The 18,209-nt window shown below is 37.8% G+C and overlaps 1 protein-coding gene across 2 annotated transcripts in view; it reads left to right on the top strand.

Annotated features, from left to right (window-relative positions):
* Nucleotides 1-18,209, top strand: part of ADSS2 (adenylosuccinate synthase 2) — a 34,680-nt gene that overhangs the window by 468 nt on the left and 16,003 nt on the right. The window contains exons 2-4 of one of the 2 annotated variants that reach the window (XM_008697267.2): nucleotides 11,267-11,369; nucleotides 12,139-12,207; nucleotides 14,283-14,333. In XM_008697267.2, the coding sequence (XP_008695489.2) occupies nucleotides 11,267-11,369; nucleotides 12,139-12,207; nucleotides 14,283-14,333 (223 nt within the window). The remainder of the gene's footprint in view (nucleotides 1-11,266; nucleotides 11,370-12,138; nucleotides 12,208-14,282; nucleotides 14,334-18,209) is intronic. The other variant, XM_040636080.1, reaches the window with a different exon arrangement.

Raw genomic sequence — 18,209 nt, 5'->3', positions numbered from 1 at the left:
CTGAAGGAAGACCAGGGTGGACCGGGAGTCTTTGAGAGATGCGCGATGTCTGGGGAGTTGCAGTTTTCCGTCTGGGGGCCAGTGCCCAGCCCCGAGCTTGGGGCCGGGGTGGGGGCGGGATACGGTCTGAGTTTGAGGAGCTGCCGCCCGAGGCCTGCTCCCGACTCCCGGCGGAGACCCCGCGCGGCCGCAGCCCCCCCCACCCCCATCGCCCCCCCACCCGCTCACCCAGCGAGACCAGGTGGGAAGGGATGGTTCCGAAGCGCCCGAAAACCCATTCTCCACTCCCCCACCTGCAAGCCCCCAGCGTTCAGACCTTTGCCTCCTCGGGTCCACTTTGTTGACATGAGAACCCGTCTCCAGGCTTTGGACGGTTAATGGCCCCGGTTTTTGACTCCGTACCCCGCGTGTTAATATTAAGGGTACATGATTTTTACTTGGTTCCGGAGGAAAGAGTCCCGGCTCTTTTGCGAGTGAGGCAAGTAAATACGTGGATGTCAAATTTCTATTTAGAAATATTTACATTGTTACGCTCACATGGAAAGTGAACTTTCGGGAAATGGATTGGTAATGTACTTCCTACCGGGAGACACGTGGTTTTCAGTGTAAGCTTTCTTCCTATTTGTCGCTTGCTTTGAAGCAGCCTCTAGGCTACGCCTTTGTAAAGGCTCTTAGATAACTATTACCAGTTTCAAAATTCGAAATAGTTGAGCAATAACCACTTTCAAAACAAATTGTAGTATATCTAAAACTAACTGCTGTTTACTTCACAAGAGGATTTCTTCTTCATGAACATGGCACAATATGATGATGCCATGCTGTATATGTTCTAACAAGTTAGTAGGCCTGCTTGATTGAAAAGCTTTCCACCTGAAACTGATTATCATTCAGAGCACGCAGAAACAAGGTAATCACAAGTACAGAAAAAGCTAAGTGCAGAGATTCTGATTTGTCTTGTTTTTTTGCATGCAGAAACACCCTGCCCATTCCTTAGCTAAGAGAGTTGTGGCCTCTTCCTATTACTACTAGCACCCCCACCACTTCTCCCCATCTTCGGATCTCTGTTCATCCACCCCTCTGGAACACACTTACCTTACTCAATACCTTACTCCTAAGCGTGTTTCCACTGAAGTCCTGCCCTACACTGCCTTAGGAGCTGCTCTGGAAGCCAGGTTTCACCTTGCTTTTGTCTTAAAATCAGATCCGGCCATGCTATAGAGAAAGAAGTAGGAGAATACCCAACTCTTGCTGGATAGAAAGGGAGAGAGGCTGGGCCTGTTTGTCCCCTTCCATGTCATTCCTGATCTCTTCCTTTCCTGGAAATAGTAATACTTAGGTTGAGTTACATTATGGGTTGTAAGAAGGTTTGGGAAATGTAACGATCAATAGCATTTATTCTAAAAGATCCTCGATTTTAATATTTCTTTGAAAAATACTAGAATTCGTTTGTAGATTGGAGGTGTTACTATGTTATAGAGAACGTCCTCTTGAAGGTGGTCATGGACCAATCTTATTTGATGCCCTTGGAAAGCCTAGAGAGAAGTGATTGAGAAGGAGCCAAGTTTGGCTTTAAACTGTTACCTGAAGATAGAAGAGGAACATTTGAGCAAACCCGTTAGGCAAACATTCCTCTCCTGTAAACTTAGACTTCCTGCAACCTTTGTATAATTCTAAAGTCTTCATATTCTTTTTTTTTTTAAGATTTTATTTATTTATTTGACAGAGAGAGACAGCCAGCGAGAGGGGGAACACAAGCAGGGGGAGTGGGAGAGGAAGAAGCAGGCTGCCAGCAGAAGAGCCTGATGTGGGGCTCAATCCCAGAACGCCAGGATCACGCCCTGAGCCGAAGGCAGATGCTTAACCGCTGTGCCACCCAGGCGCCCCTAAAGTCTTCATATTCTAGTACCTTTTAAGAACTCATCATTAGAAGGATTCTTACTAGTTTTGTTAGTGAAAGTAAATACAGAATGAATAGATTTAAGCATAGCTCTTGTGATTCATTTGGGTGACTTTTTATTAATTGGCCAGCCCTAGGAAGCTGACTTCTCCTTAATGAAGTTCTCCTGGTTTATAAAACTGAAGAATATGGAATGTTGAAATTCTTAGTGAGTGTAGAGTGCTGGGGAAAGTCAACATTAGAAAAGACATTTTAAACTTGAATTGCCTTGTTTGATGATTGAAGTTTTGTGTATTACTGAAAATAGGTACTTTGTTAGAGCTTAATATGTGTTTTTGGTCATATTCATGCCAAAAACTCAGATTTTAACAGATTGTTTCTCTAAAAGTGGCATACACATAATGTATCCATTGTTTAACAGTGGAATCTAAAGAATTTTTTTCCAAAATAAAGTTTTTAAAAGAAAAACTGACATTACATCTAACTGTATGTTTTAATATATCAAATGCCTCTTGGAAAGAATAGATGCCAAGCTAGTGGCATTTTCATCGTCAGTGCACTTAAGTCCCATACTTCAGATTAAGGATTTATGCAGAGTTATTTATAATTTGGTAAATTTTCTAGATCCATAAATATGTGTGTAGAACTTGCATCAAAGGACAACCACTAGAAACACCTTAACTTTAAATTGATGTCTTTTAAGAAAAAGAAGTATAGACCAACTCCAGGCCTAGTTCATTTATCCAGCGATCACATAATGAGGATCTACAGGTGACACTCTTAGGGGGAACTGCTTGGCCCCAGAATTAAGAAGCTGAAAAAGGCAGGGATTGTGCCCCCAAGGAGCTTACAGTCTACTGGACAACTGCTACATAAGTAAGTATTGCCAGGCTGGGGGTGGAGAAGGATACTAGTACAGGTTTTTCAGAGTTCAGGTATGGGCAGAGGAAGGCCCCTTTCTGGCAGCATAAAAGTAGCTTTGTTAGAAGTCTCTTGCTGTCTCCCCCTCCCCCACAAATCCTCCAAAGTAAACTGTTATACTTTATTTTTTTTATTTTGTTGAGTAGAAACTACAGATATTTTAACTGTTGCACTTTCTACTACTTCTTAAGCAAGGGCTTACTTACTGTTCTCCTGGAAAGCAAGCATGGTAGTCTTGGAAGTTGCCTGTGATCGGGAATAGCTAGAACAGTATTTCCTTTCTTGGTGTTTTTTTCCCCCAGGGTTTTAAAGTTAATATAAAGAGAAAACATTAACTAAAATTAATTATAAAGGGAAAGTCTATCCTGTCACTTGTTACATATATAAAAGTTTGCTGTGAAGTAAATACAATGAAAAAAATGTTAATTTGTGGCCAGATGCTGGCATCCACAGAAGGCTCGGAAACCAGCTATTACTAAGTATAAATATATATATATAAATTTATATATATATATATATATATATATAGGGCAGACCTAACAGCAACAAACTGAGACTTTCTCCTTGGAATAATCAGAAAAGTTGAGAGATAATTTAAGGGGGATAACTAAAGTGTTATGTAATGCCTTGACTTTATATACAGCTAAAATTACCCCCCAGACCACTTCCCATAATTTGGAAGATGGTAGAGAATTAGTGTTTAAGGTAAACTGTTTTTCCAGGTTTATAATAATTGCTGTTTCTGTGCCCCCTGACTATCAGTTGTTTTTTAATACAGTTTATAGTATTTCCCAGGTCATAAGTACATACCAGTGTGTGGTATACTTGGTTAAATCTTGCTTTCTTGGATTACTGTGTTTTTCCTGCTAGAATAGAAGTTTTCTCAAAAAGAGGACTTAATTCTTTTTTGTTGTTTTTTTCCATAGCACCAGGTACTCTGTGAGGCAGAGAGGAAGTAAATACTCAACAAATATTTATTAGGTGACTGGATCACCTCTAGAAATTTCTTTGAAACCAGTAGTTTAACCCTTTCCTGTAAATTATTTTAACATCTCCTTGAACAAGTTAATTGACTGATGGCATGAATTTAAGGTGGAATCCCCAGCATTTATTGGACTAATATTTGTTACTTAGTATTTCAACTAGTACTTATTATATTGTACCATTATGTTTATAGGCTTTAATGGTTTATACTAAAGTCTTACCTCTTGTATCTGCTTGAAAATAGATAACTGATATTTGTATCTTTTTTGTGTATTTCCTCAGAAATACATGAATAACATGAATGCCATGTTATTCTAGTAAATAGTTTTTGTCTGCTGAGGGCAGTAGATCTGAAAGTTTAGTTAATGAGGATGTCCCAAGTTGTTCACTATTTAAGCCTGTTCTGTTGATATACATAATATGTAAATCATGTCATTTGTATATAATAGTACAGTAGTATATAACAGTATATGTAATATATAATTTTTAAAAAATATATAATGTCATCTTTTGAGGCATAAATTTTTAATGAGATCCTGTCAGTGGTATCTGATCAATATTATTTTGTTTCTTTAATTTTGGTGGGAATGGGTCAGTTAGTTGGGTAATTTTAAGTTCTCTTTAGAACAGATTGTTGCCCAGAACAAATCTAGAGTAAAATGGTAAATTGAAAAATAGGTGATAGTTTACTATAACTGGATACAAATTTAGCTATCTTATCTTTTGGGGACTGTTATATTTTGACACTAAAGATCACTGTGGATGAACTACATACCAATAAGTGAAGATTGGTAACTATTAGAATACTCTTACCAATGGAAAAAGGGACTTTGAAGTATTTAGTATTGCCTGGCAATCAACAATTGAAAGAGTAAATAGTAGACCATTCCCAGGGCTACTCTGGCTCCAATATGGGATGGTTCTTTGCACTGAACTAACTTTTAATTATATTTAACTCAATATAATAGAATTCTTTTAAAAATGGGATTTTTGTCTCTATCAAGTTTTTTGGGTTTTTTTTTTTTTTTGGTATCAGGCTTTTTTAAACCTTTTTAAAGGAAGGGTTTTATTTATGAGGAATTTTTTTTTACTTGAAATCTATTTAATTTGTGTGTTTTTAAGAAAATGTCTTTATAAATGTAATGATTAGGTGAATTTTTAACCAAGCATTTACAAAGAGCTGCATCACACATCATTGGTTTATGCATTTTTTGGTTGCATGTCTGATCTTCCCATCTATGACCGTGCTTTAGTAAGTGTGTATGTTAGATTTAGGTACCTAGAGTCTAAAAGCTTGATTAGGACCTAAGAACCTCCAAAGCTTTTCCTCATGTGTATTTATCTGTGTGTGAAACTGGAAGGTAACTGTAATAATGTAAGGTAAAGTGGGTATCTTAAGCCTTTGAAAGAAAACTGAGCAGTGTGCTTGGATGTCTTTGCTAAAAAGAAATTCAGATACCCTGTATATGTTTTCTCTTCCTATCTAGTGTGTCTGGTTACTGTTGAATAGTTTAATTGATCGACTTACTGGTAGTAACTTAACCTGTTCTACTTTGGAATCACAAGCTAATTGCAGTTCTACAACTTTTCATAAAAGAATAGTCATCCTTGGGGCACCTGGATGGCTCAGTCCGTTAAGCATCTGCCTTGGGCTCAGGTCATGATCCCAGGGTCTTTGGGCTTCCTGCTCAGCAGGGAGTCTGCTTTTCCCTCTGCCTCTGCCCACAACACCCCCCCCCCATTCTGTCTCTCTCTTGCTCTCTCAGGTAGATAAATAAAATCTTAAAAAAAAGAACAGTCATCCTTGTTTATAATTATGTTATTGCTATGGATTAACAGGTGTTTTAGTTTTGGCAAGTAATGAAATGTTTCACATCTGGAAAGACAGACACAGGTCTTTACCAAGAAACCAGCACAGGTAATAAGCATTGTCTCAAATGTTTGTTAGGTTTCTAAGATGCTTGAAGACTAGGCAAGAAATAGGGACCCTGTTTTTGGTTGCTGGTCTGAGGCCTGGGGTACGAGGCTTTGCTGCTCTCTGCTGTAATCCAGAGCGGTCACTGTTCTTGATGGATGTTCACTTAGAGCTCTGTGATTATAATACTGTGTTCATGTATTCAGAGCAGAAAGGACAAAGAGAAGACACATAGACCATTTTAGAGGCCTAAGTGGCCTGAGAAATGCCTCCAGGCTGTGTGCATGAGATTGTTAGCCCTGGACTCTTGGGCCTCTACTGTTGCTGGTAGAGATGCCACTGTTTATAACACTGCAGGAGGCCACGGACATGTCTTTACCTCCTGGATCACAACAGAAACTTGGGGTGGGGCGGGGCGGTAGTTTGGGGAAGAGGAAGACCTAACAACAAACTGAGTTAAGAATCAGGAGTCACTATTTTTTTTTTTTTTTTGAAGGAGTTACTGTTGCAGACTAATGTCATTTCATTCCCTTCCAATTTTTTTTTTTTTTTAATCTCCCCTGGACCTTTGGTGCTACTTATTTAGAAACTTCCACATCTTGATTTCCTGATCCAAACTTTTATCCTAGAGTTGGGCTTAACAGAGTCTGGTTCCCTCAGAACCAGAGGTTCCTCAAGCCACTGAAAGAAAATTATCTTCTTTCTTAAGCTTAAAACCAAATTGCTAAGTATACAGCTGAGAACAGTTACAAAATAACTAAATACTATTATATCATCCCTGTAGTGTTTTAGAGTTTTGTTCTTGACAGCATATTAACATTTGGGAGTTAATCATTTTTTATATTCAGTTTACCACCAGGGCAAGATGTGAGCGTTGGAGAGCCAGCTGTATACATACCGCGTCACAGTGAGTTTGTGCTGTGAATCATGTGGATTCTTTTGTTTGCAGCAACGGAGAGGGACTCTCTTAAGCAAAATGGGGATTTGTTTGAAGCAAGAGCGGGGTAGCCAGTCCTCAGAGTGGCCTCAGGTAAAGGCAGCTCCTGGGATCTCAGCAGCCAGAACTGGCAACCTTTTTTTTTTTTTTTTTAAAGTATGCGCCCTTAAATGCCAGGCTTCACGAAACTAAGGGCCTTCCTCGCTCTCCAAATCAAATTCCCAAGACGCAAGGAGCTTGATTGTCTCAGGCTTGGTTGGCTCAGGTTTCCCAGTCTGGATCAATTACTGTGGCCAGAGGGAATGATTACTATGATTTGCAAAATGAGGGGGGGGGAAGAAGAGTGACTGAACACACAAAAGGTATAGCTGACCTAGAATTAATTTCAGATAGGAAAATATGGGAGGAGGAGATAATAGCTCTGGGTTATTCTTATTTGTGAACTGTTTGGTAACAGTCTAATACACTGTTGACCTAGGGTTTTTCTAGAGGGGAGAATGTTTGGAATTAACTAGGTTTTTATTGTTTTAACTATCTCAGTGGAAATGAGCTATCTCAGTAATGGTTTAAAAAAATGAATAGGTATACATCAGAAACTTTGATTTTTTTTTTTTTTAGCTTTGAGAACATAGAATTTTCTGTTCTCTGCCCCCCCCCCCCAGCCCAACATCATGTTCTAGTTTATGTCCATGAGAGACATTTTTTTCTTGGTCACTAAGAGGCTTATTTAATATTTTTTTTTGCATTTAATCTTAATGTAAGAATAATAGTCAAAGAAAATAAGTAAAATAAATACCAAATTAGGTGATGTTTTGTGACTGGTGAGACCTGATTGGATTTTTTCATATATTCTTTAATACAATGAATTTGCATTTATTCTTGGTATTCAGCACAGGAAAAGCCATCAGTAAGGCATTATAAACTTATGTTTTTCCTCAGAGAAACTTGCTACTTAATATGCAGTCATTTTGGGTTCACGCTGGTCTTTTATTTGTTTTAGGGGGTATATTTCAAAATTTAAACTATTTAAAATTTTAAATTGTTAAAAAATATTTTCTCTAATGATTGATCCGGAAAACAAAACTAATTGCTAGTCCACAATATTCTGTGTTTTTAGTTAGTATAAAACATGCAACTTTGATAATTAAAAGCGTTAAGTACTACATGAGTGATTGGAATCATGTGTTAAGGGAATTTAGCAAAACAGCAAGAGGTAGTTAACATGTAACTAATAATCTGAATATATGATTAGTACTGTATAATTAGGGATTATTTATCAAATTTGTTTTGCAGAAATTTTGCATTGAGAAGCAAATGGTACATTTCTGTTAAAAGTAGACAAGAAAATATTCATCTCTTAACGTTTATATAGTCCTCTCTGGCCTCCCCAGTACTACTTACGAGAATTATTAAACGTGATTAAATGTATGTGTTCTTGCTGCTTACTCTGGCACCCACTCCTAGAGTCGCCCGTTGAGGGGCAGTGCGATCACAGACACGGAAACTGAAGTTCAGACTCTCTGCCCTTGTAATTCACTGGAGGATGAGGGTGGGTGGCCGAGGTGGCGGTTGGCAGTGGTGCTCATGTTGAAACCTTGTTTTGCTGTTTGCTAATGCACGTGACCTCTCCTTGGACCATTGTAATCTATGTTTGGAGACAACTGCCTGAGCTCCCAAGGTGAATTTTGTATATTGCACATAATTTATAAGTATTTTATGTTAGCATCCAAATAAATACTTCAAATTTGAAGCTTCATCTGTTGCATTTTGTAAAATAGGACAGTATACTAAAACTTACTTCATGTATAGATCGCCTTGTCAAGAAACTCCTTTGTGAGTAGCTCCTTCTCCGTTCACCTTGGGAATCTTTTTTCTGCATAATTGTGTGTTTTAAGATTAGAAGTTGTCATACCCCAACTCCCCCTAGGGCACTAGTGACCAAATATACTAATTAGCACACTTAATTTTTCTCCCCTAGCTCCTTAATAGAATAATCTAGGGTTATTCTGAGTATATTTAACCATATTTTCTTGCTCAGCCAAATAAAATTTAAATGAGATTTAAGTCATATAGTAAGCCTTAAGAGGGCATTGGTTATTGAAGGGGTTGGTTAGTGTTGGAGTGAGCTCAGCTGTTCAGTAAAGTGATTCAAGCCTTTTGCAGCTGAACTTTTCCAGCTAAAACCACCGCCTGCAAACTTGGAGAAACTTATAGATTAAACCAATTTATCCCCCTGATGTCATCTGTCACAACCACCTGCCTCGCAGAAAGAAACCTCTCTTTATTACAGTCACTGCCGTGAGTACTGCATATCTCGGTAAAATATTATCTAAGAAAAAGTAAGGTTTTGTTCCACAGTAAGAATGTAATTGGGCTCCACCAAGTTAATAATTGTTTCAGGAAAAGATTTATGTTACTATGTCTACAAAAATAATTTTGGGTAAATTAGGGAGACTTACTTCACAGGTCTATTCCAAAAGTTATGGTGTAGTTTCTTAAGCAAATGATGGATTTAAAAAATAAACTGATTTTGCTGAAATAATCTTGACTTTTTTTTTTTTTTGGTGGCAAAATTACTGGTACTTTATAACAATTCAGTAAAAATCTATTGGATTTAGTGATTTATAACAATTTAGCATCTTCGTAGGATCTCAGGACATTTTAATGAGCTTCATGTTCTGGAAAGATTTTTCCTGAAAATTTGGGGGAGGTTTCCTAAATCATAAAAAGTCATGATAAAAAGGCTAATATTGGTAGGAGGGATAAAGTAAAAGAAACGCTATAAAAACCAAGTAAGGCTTGTCCTATGAGTTATTTTTATTTTAGGCGTCTATCAGAATTGATGATAAGTTTGCACAAGTGTGAAGTAATAATGAAGCGTGTACCAGGAAGTGTATTGTGACATTGTCTGTAATGACAAAAGGTTGGAAACAATCGTGCTGCTTCTCTTGTGGGACCAGGTAAATAAATTCCCAGTCCATATAAGAAGCAGGATAGTGCCGCTGTTAAAATGAAGAGATGGTTTGGCTTACAGGGTAAGGCATGTGTGCTCAAATTTGCTAAGTAAAAACAAGCAGCCAGGTGTATAGTTTGCTACCATTTGTATGTGTGGAATGAAACAACATACAAATACCTGTTTGCTTATGCAAAATTCCTTCGGGAAGGACACCAGAAGCTGGTGGGGAGAAGAGCATGAGGAAGACTTCACTTTTACTGTGTATCCATCTGTGCCTTATGTATCATATGCAGATGTTTCCTATTAAAAAATAAAGAGGAAAGAAGTAGTCACTGGTTCCGTTGGTGGATGGAGGGAAGGAGGTGTTGCTTTCCACTCCCGCCTCTGTCCTCCTGTTGTCTTCCAGACTTCAGGCCCCCACTGTGGAGTCTTTTTTGGTTTTGTTCTAAGCCCACCTGACATACACTAGTCTTCAAGTAAGGCATTCTTTGCTTGTATCTGTGCAAAATGCAGTGTAAATAGGCATTTACTTTTCAGAGGATTTTTTTTTTCAGGACCTGTTTTCTGGCACTGTTTGTGAATTCGTGATTGGTGACGATTTGGTAAAAAGGAAATAACATTCATTTTGTCAAAAATAGCCACAGGATAAAGTTAAACCAGTCATTCTCAGGGGACATAGTTTTGATTGGTGTTTAAAAGTCCAGCCAGGATGATATTATAGTTTTTATTTGTTGCAAATATATTCCTAGTTTGTTTGCTTTAAACTTTTTGTTATTGTGTAGAAGTTTAAGCATATACTCAGTTGATTTGTGTTTTCTTCTATATTTTTTAAACTTAGAAATTAGAAAAATTTTCTGGTTACCTATAATCAGTCTGCTGTGTACCCAATTTTTATAATCTGACGTCATATCTTGCTTTTTATTGACCATTAGGCCTGAGTTTCACTATGTTTCACTATGGGTTTATAGTATGTTTCTCAGCTTAGAGGTTCTTTGACCCTGTGTATTATTTTATCCAGAGATGAGTGGATTCAGGGATTGGTACCAAACAGACGCACAGGATTGACTTACAAATTTAAAAATTAGAGTCTCGGGGTAGCCAATATTTGAGGGAGTTCCTTGGGAAATTTCCTAGTTGGTAAGTCCATGTAAGAATACAAATTTCAGGTCACAAAGCTGCTTGCCACCCTCTGAATACAATGGGAATTACATGAATGTTTATGTCAAGTTAGGGTAACTGGATAGATTACTCTTTTCTAATTTAGTGATTTTTCTATGTTTGGATAAAATATCATGGATTTTTAATTAGATTGCTACATGACCTATAGAGTACCGAGAACAAAATAATTGGTTCCCTGTGCTTTTTTCACGTTTTTTTCTCTTTTAAGAGTGTATGTCTCCCAGAAACCTGAATTCCCGTGTTCTAGATCCTGTCAGGAAAGAAACCACTCCAGGGTACTACGATGGGGAAAGAAGAGAGGGTAGCCAAACTATTGTGAAGCCTCTAAAGAATATGGATTTGTGGCAAATACATACTTGGGTTTTCTTAAGTTACACTGACATTTTTGGAAGAAATTATTAATTCCCTTTGGAAGGCAGATGTGTTACTTGTCATATTTATTGTCAGGTTCAATTTTCCCCGATCTTGTACTTTCAGGGAGGAAATAATGCCGGCCATACAGTTGTTGTAGATTCTGTGGAATACGATTTTCATCTTTTACCCAGTGGAATAATTAATCCAAATGTTACTGCGTTCATTGGTAAGTGTATAAACTGAACCCCTTGAGGTTCCCCCCCAATTGATAATCGTGTTCATTTTTCATTATCTGAGCTGATTTCATCTCTCACGATTCAAATGTTTCGTTGATCCCTTATTAATCTTGACCTTGGTACCTTTTGGAATATACCTGACTGGCTATTTTACACCTCTGTCTTTTAGCACTAATGCTTTTTGGAATAATTTGTGTTTAACTGTGGTCATTGGCAATCTTAATTTTATAAAGTAGATTATCAGGTCAGCTTTCCAAACACGGACGCGTACACAGTAAGCAATACAGGAGGGGTTCATGGATCGATTCTGAACCCTTATAACATGATGCAATCTGCAATCTTTTATCCTGGTTTTTTATCTTTAAAAGTGCTAATCACAACCCACTAAATTGATTTTATGACCACAAATAGGGTATGATTCCCTAATTTGAAAGGCCTTGATTTAGCGTCTACTGTAACTTGGTTCCATTTGCCTAGAACAATGTAACTTGGTTCTTTCAAAAGAAGAGTTTTACTTTGTTTCAAAGAAATTCCAAATTATACTGAATGTAACGTTAGTGTTTTATATTCTGCGTATTATGTATTTACATTACACTGCTTTCTAACACTTGGAACCATTTCTGTGGTAACTCCCTGATAAATCAGACGTCCCGTTTGTCAGAGTCCTTCACTCTTGCACTGTTCCGGATAAGGGGTATCGTAGACGTCTGTATTGCAAGTATAGATATTTAAGGTTGGGATTCGTTTGCTTTCCTCTAGGAAATGGTGTGGTAATTCATCTTCCTGGATTATTTGAGGAAGCAGAGAAAAATGTCCAAAAAGGAAAAGGTATGAAAGAATGACCACTTTGCCTGGGGACTAGTTTGGTTTTTGGAAAGTTCATTGGGATCTCATGTCAGACAAAGTTAACATTTTGTCTTATACTTTAAAATTGCTGGTTATTATGGGACAAATATTTCAATGTCCGTTAAATTGTATTCATTTTAATCAGTATTTTAAACAAAAGACACACATAATAAGGTCATTGTGTAAGCCCTGATTTTTTTACACCTGGGTCATCTGCAGAGTGGCTCTTCAGGCTGCTGGAATTCATATCCACTGAGACTCAGAGATTCCTGAGTTCCTTTGTCATTTGTGCTCAAGTTGGCCCCATCTCCCAAACCAAACATTAGCTGCGGGGGTCAGGAAACCAGTGAGGTCCCCTTTGCACACCGTCAATCAGTCTTGTTTCTGTTGGTCATACAAACCAGGGATAAAAGAGGGTTGTTTACGTACCTCCCTCCAAATGAGGGAAGTGCTCCTTCTATGAAAGTATTCACTTCTGTCTCCTCAGGAAAAAAATTTTAAAGGCTTAATTTCCTGCCCTTCCTAATCTCTGTTGGATTTTTGGAAGGCTGTGTACATTCAGTTTGCCTGCCTTGCTAGGCTTTGAGGGGAATTTGGTCATGCAAATAATATGCAGTTGAGGAAAAGCATTGTTTCCCCTTAGCTTGGCTCATATTTAAAATACTTAATTCCATTATGTTGTTAAAGTTTATTGTTCAGGTTTAAAAGTAGCAATCCGACCTCAAATGTTCCTAACAACTGAATCTGACTTCACAGAATCCTGCCTGCCCTCCTACCATGTCTGTTGTCCTCCCTGCATTTTTTTTTTAAGATTTTATTTATTTATTTGACAGAGAGAGATAGCCAGCAAGAGAGGGAACACAAGCGGGGGGGGGGGGGGAGTGGGAGAGGAAGAAGCAGGCTCCCAGTGGAGCAGGGAGCTCGATGCGGGGCTCGATCCCAGGACTCTGGGATCACGCCCTGAGCAGAAGGCAGACGCCTAACGACTGAGCCACCCAGGCGCCCCACTCCCTGCATTTTTTACCTAGGTGTTGCTGGCTGCTTTTGAATTTGGTCAACTTGAGGTTCCCATGCTGCCCTCTGTTCTCCTTCATCCCCTTTAAAAATTTTGCCCTCCTTTCTTTTTCCTTTCAGCCTGTCTAATCCAGCTGAATCCACTTTACTAATTTTCTTTGTAATAAATTTCTGTATAATATGCCTGAAGCTGACTTTAGAATACATACTTACATGTCAAAAACAGCTATAGAGGGGGAGGCTTAATATCCCCCTTTCACTTTCAGCACTTCCTCTTTATAAGGACTCCTTTTTGAAACACATCTTTGGATATTATCAAAATTAACACCTAATTTTTAATATCTAGATATTAGTTTTGAAAGTGTTTAGAGCTTGGCGGCTGATTCTTAGAATGCATGTAGCTTCCTAAGGTACTGTCTTTAAAGAAACATATCCATTTAGATTCATTTATTCATTTAGCAATAGTTCTTTGAACATTTATGGGATGATAGGCCCCGTGCTATGAAAATTCATGGCCCCTGCTCTCAGGCATTCACAGCTAAATGGGGAGATACGTATGTCATGTTGTAAGTCAATGTAGTAAGGGCAGTAGTTGATAGTCCTTTGGAGGAATTAGTGAGAACATTTTATTATTTTGTTTAATCCCACCATTTTATAATTGTCTTTTGGAAAAGGGTGCTATTCCCAAAATTAACCCTTTTCTTGAAATTCTCCTCCTGCTCTGCAGCTAGTTCCCCCTCCCCTGCCTCTAACAATTTTCCTCCCATTTGCTTTTGGGTTCTTGGAAGTATTTTATGTGGATTTGGCTGGCTTGAGTTTGGAGCTGTTTAGATAACACATTTAGAAAGATAGAACTTGTGAATGAGTGTAAATATAATGAATGACAGGTGAGAAGATTCTTGTTAAACCTGTGTCCTATACAGAAGACAAGATATGTAAGTGATTACTTCCATGAAAAACACTTTTAAACATTGTATTTCTAAAGAAATTGAGATATATGCCAAGTGTTTAATAAGCCGTATTTTTTTTCTCCTTCTTTCTAGGTTTGGAAGGCTGGGAAAAAAGGCTTATCATATCTGACAGAGCTCATATTGGTAAGGGGCACATAATGCATTTAGCTGTCTTATTATCAGAAACTTGTCACATGGAAGCATTTAGTAGCCAATTTTTCTTTAATTTTAGTGAAAACTAGGATGTATTATAATAGTTGGGCTCCAAATACATGAAATCTGAATTTTTTTTTTTCTCTTTTAGTTAAGGACTGGCTAAATTTTACTTATTTCTGAAGAAAGAATTAGCTAACCAAATGAATCCTAAAAGCAGTATTTCATGAGACATCTCTAATTCTATTATAAAATACACCACATCAAAATACAAAGCATTTATTTGCACATTAATTATCATGTAAAAGCAGGTCTGCTATCTGGCATAGCTGTAGAGTGACTCTTTGTGTCTAAAATGTATTAATGCCGCTTTTTCGATGGTTCAGACTTAATTCAGAGTAGCCTTCTCCTCCATGATTAGTTAGAGCAAACTGGATTCTAAAGTTAAATTCAACCACCACTAATAAATTTGACGTTTGTTTCCGTGTTATTATCCTATCTCTGATGTGATAGAGTTAATTTTCGAGACAATAACCAGGAAAAAGAGTGGCCTGGTGCAAACTCTTCAGTTGTATTTAAATACAAGTGTCCCCTGGGGCAGTGGCTACTCTAGTTTTAGCATTGACCCCCGTTTTAGAGCAGCCCCGTCAGGGGCACCTGGGTGGCTCAGTCTGGAGGGTCTGACTGTTGATCTCAGCTCAGATCTCCATCTCAGGGTCTTGAGTTCAAGCCCCTTGTTGGGCTCCTCATTAGGCCTGGAGACTACATTTAAAAAACAAACAAAAAAGAGTAGCCCATCAAAGTTCTTAAGGATCACCGCCTCCTGAATACCCATCAGAGCCTCGAGGCCTACCGTAGCCCCAGTAACCCAGTACGCTGACTTCTTTCAAGTAAACTGTGCTGGACTGACATACTTTGTGGATTTTATTCACTTTTTCTAGCCTCTTTGGAAGCTTATTAGATCTCTGACTTTAGACCTTTCTTTTCTTTATATAAACATTTAAAGCCGTACAGGTACCTTTAATACTACTTTAGCTATTTCCACAAATACTGACATTTTGTATGTTTATTTCCATTCAGTTGAAAATACTTTGTAATTTTTTTGTGATTTCTGTTTGACCTATGAGTTATTGAGAAATACGTTTAAACTTCTAAATATTGGATGATTTTTCTGATTTATTTATTTCTAATTTTGTTGTAGACAGAGAATATACTTTATGTTTGATCTCAGTCTTTTTAAATTTGTTGAGACTTGTTTTATGGCCAAGCACAGGGTCTGTTTTGGTCCATGTTCTGCAAGCAGTTAGAATACGTGTTCTGTTGAGTAGGGTTGTTGAGTGTTCTTGAAGTGTCTGTTAAACAGTGTTCAAATCTTCTGTGTCCTAGCTGATTTTTTTCCTACTTGCTCTCAGTCAGCTAGAGAGAGGCATGTCGAAACCTCCAACAAGAATTGTAGGTTTGTCTGTTTTTCTTTTCAACTCTTGTCAGTTTTTGCTTTGACTGCTTTGAAGCCCAGGTAGATTGCATGGATATTTAAGTTTACGTTTTTGATGAGTTAGCTCTTTCATCCTGATGAAATATCCCCCTTTTCTATGGTCATATTCCTTATTCTGAAGCCTGCTTTGATATTAATATAGCCAGCAGAGTTTTCTTAAGATCGGTATTTGCATGGTGTATCTTTTTCAATCTAATAATCTTTAACCTATCTATATCTTTATATTTACAGGGCATTTATTATAGACTAAATATAGTTGGGTCTTACCTTTTATTCATTGTGACAATGTTGCTTTTAATTGGAGTGCTTAGATCATTTATTTTTAATATAGTTAATTATCAATATGATTGCATTTATATCTACTTTTTGTTTTCCATTTGTTCCTTTTGCTCTTTGTCTTTTTTCTTCCTTTTCCTGATTTCTTTTAGATTTAACATTTTAAATATTATCTGCAATATTAGTTTATTAGTTTATACCTCCTATTTCGTGAATTTTGGTGGTAGTTCTGGGATTTATAATATACAACTTTAAATCATCATCATCTACCTTAAAATAATATAACGTTTGACCCAAGATTTTTACAAGGAAATGTTTCCATTTCCCTCGTCCAGTCCCTTGTATCATCATTGTCATACATTTCATGTCTGCATTGTTCTTTTTTTTTTTTCTTCAAAGATTTTATTTATTTATTTGACAGAGAGGGACAGCCAGTGAGAGAGGGAACACAAGCAGGGGGAGTGGGAGAGGAAGAAGCAGGCTCCCAGCCGAGGAGCCCGATGTGGGGCTCGATCCCAGAACGCCGGGATCACACCCTGAGCCAAAGGCAGACGCTCAGTGACTGAGCCACCCAGGCACCTCCATGTCTGCATTGTTCTAAACTCTGTAATGCGTTCTTAATATTTTTGCTTTGAACAGCCAGTTTCCTAATAGAGAAATTTAAAAATGAGTCCATTGTTGGGCAGTTCTTTACATTAGCATACTTTAGCAAGTATGCGAGAAACTGTCTTTATAATTGTGCCCTGCCTCATTGAAACTCAACAAAATTTGTAACATAAGAGATCCTTATTGAGGGAAAGAGACCTGAGAAGTGGCTGAGACTTTAAATTTTTTTAAACATTTGAAATGCAGGTTGTTGGGTATCTGTCCTTTGACTCAGCAACTACCTGTCGAAAGACCACTCTGTGCCCAGTGTGTTGGTGGGCACCAAGGATTCAGAAAAGGCCAATAAAAATTCCTAATGGAGCTTATAGTATAGCAGGGGAAGACAGATAATAAACAAGATAAAACTGTGATGAACGTACCGTGGCACGTAGTGGTGAGTTCTAAGGAAAGAAAGGAGCCACGTGTAGTGTCTGGCAGTTTGGAGGAGGTGGGTAGGGATCTATAATTTTAGATAAAGTGGCTGGGGACGTTTCATGGTGAAGATGACATTCACGTCATCTGAAGGAGATGACAAATGAGCAAGTTCTGGAGACACAGTACAACACCGAGGCTATAGATAACAATGCCATACTGTGACTTCAAAAGCTGTGCAGAGGGTGGATCTCATGTTAAGTGACCACTATTTAAAGAACAAAACAACAAAAACACTGGAGAAAGAAGACCTGAGGAGATAGGAGAAGCCAGCAAAGTGGCCATTACAGGTAATGAGGCTCCCACTGGACCCATTCCTACGGTGTAACATTAATAGTGTTAATAAAACTTAACGATAATAATAATAAAAAAGATGGTGTAAATAAAACTTACCTACTGAACACGCATAATCATCTTCTATTTTAAAAATTAGACTGAGTCCCCAAGGCAGCACTTTTTGTTTTCAGTATCTAGGCTGTAGAAAATGGAAGAGATACTCAAAGCAACTTCACACAAAGACTGTTCTCTCAAAAACAGTATTAGTGGAGGTATTAAGTCTCCATGCCATGATGGAGCTTTATGAAAGTCATTATTCTGATTTCACTAATTGCTCCTTAGGGCCTAGAAAAACCTGAAAAACATAAGTTCTATGGCAAGGTACTAAATTAACTTCTGAAAAATATGGTTTACCTGCTTTCCATCAACCATTTACTTGTGATTGCCAGGTGCCTTTGTAACTTACCTGAACGTAGAAAATAAAGCCAATATTTAAATATAAAATATCTTTTCGTTCAAAAGAAATGGCTTCCTCCATCATCTCAATTTTTGTCATAACTGATTTGCAAAGTCAGAGTTTAATGAAACAGCTTCTTAAGAATGATGCTGGCCCCTCAAAGGTAGGTAAGAAAGGCTGTAAGCTGTGTACTAAATGGGGAACATGACAAGAAACGAATCCCTCTAGTATGTGGTAGCTCTTACTAGAATAAGTGTACAATATTTTACCCCTTTAACCACTGACT

Source organism: Ursus maritimus, unplaced genomic scaffold (genome assembly GCF_017311325.1).
Source record: "Ursus maritimus isolate PB19 unplaced genomic scaffold, ASM1731132v1 scaffold_2, whole genome shotgun sequence".
Lineage (NCBI taxonomy): Eukaryota > Metazoa > Chordata > Mammalia > Carnivora > Ursidae > Ursus > Ursus maritimus.
The sequence above is the reverse complement of the archived record's forward strand: the minus strand, read 5'-3'. Positions and strand labels throughout refer to the sequence as shown.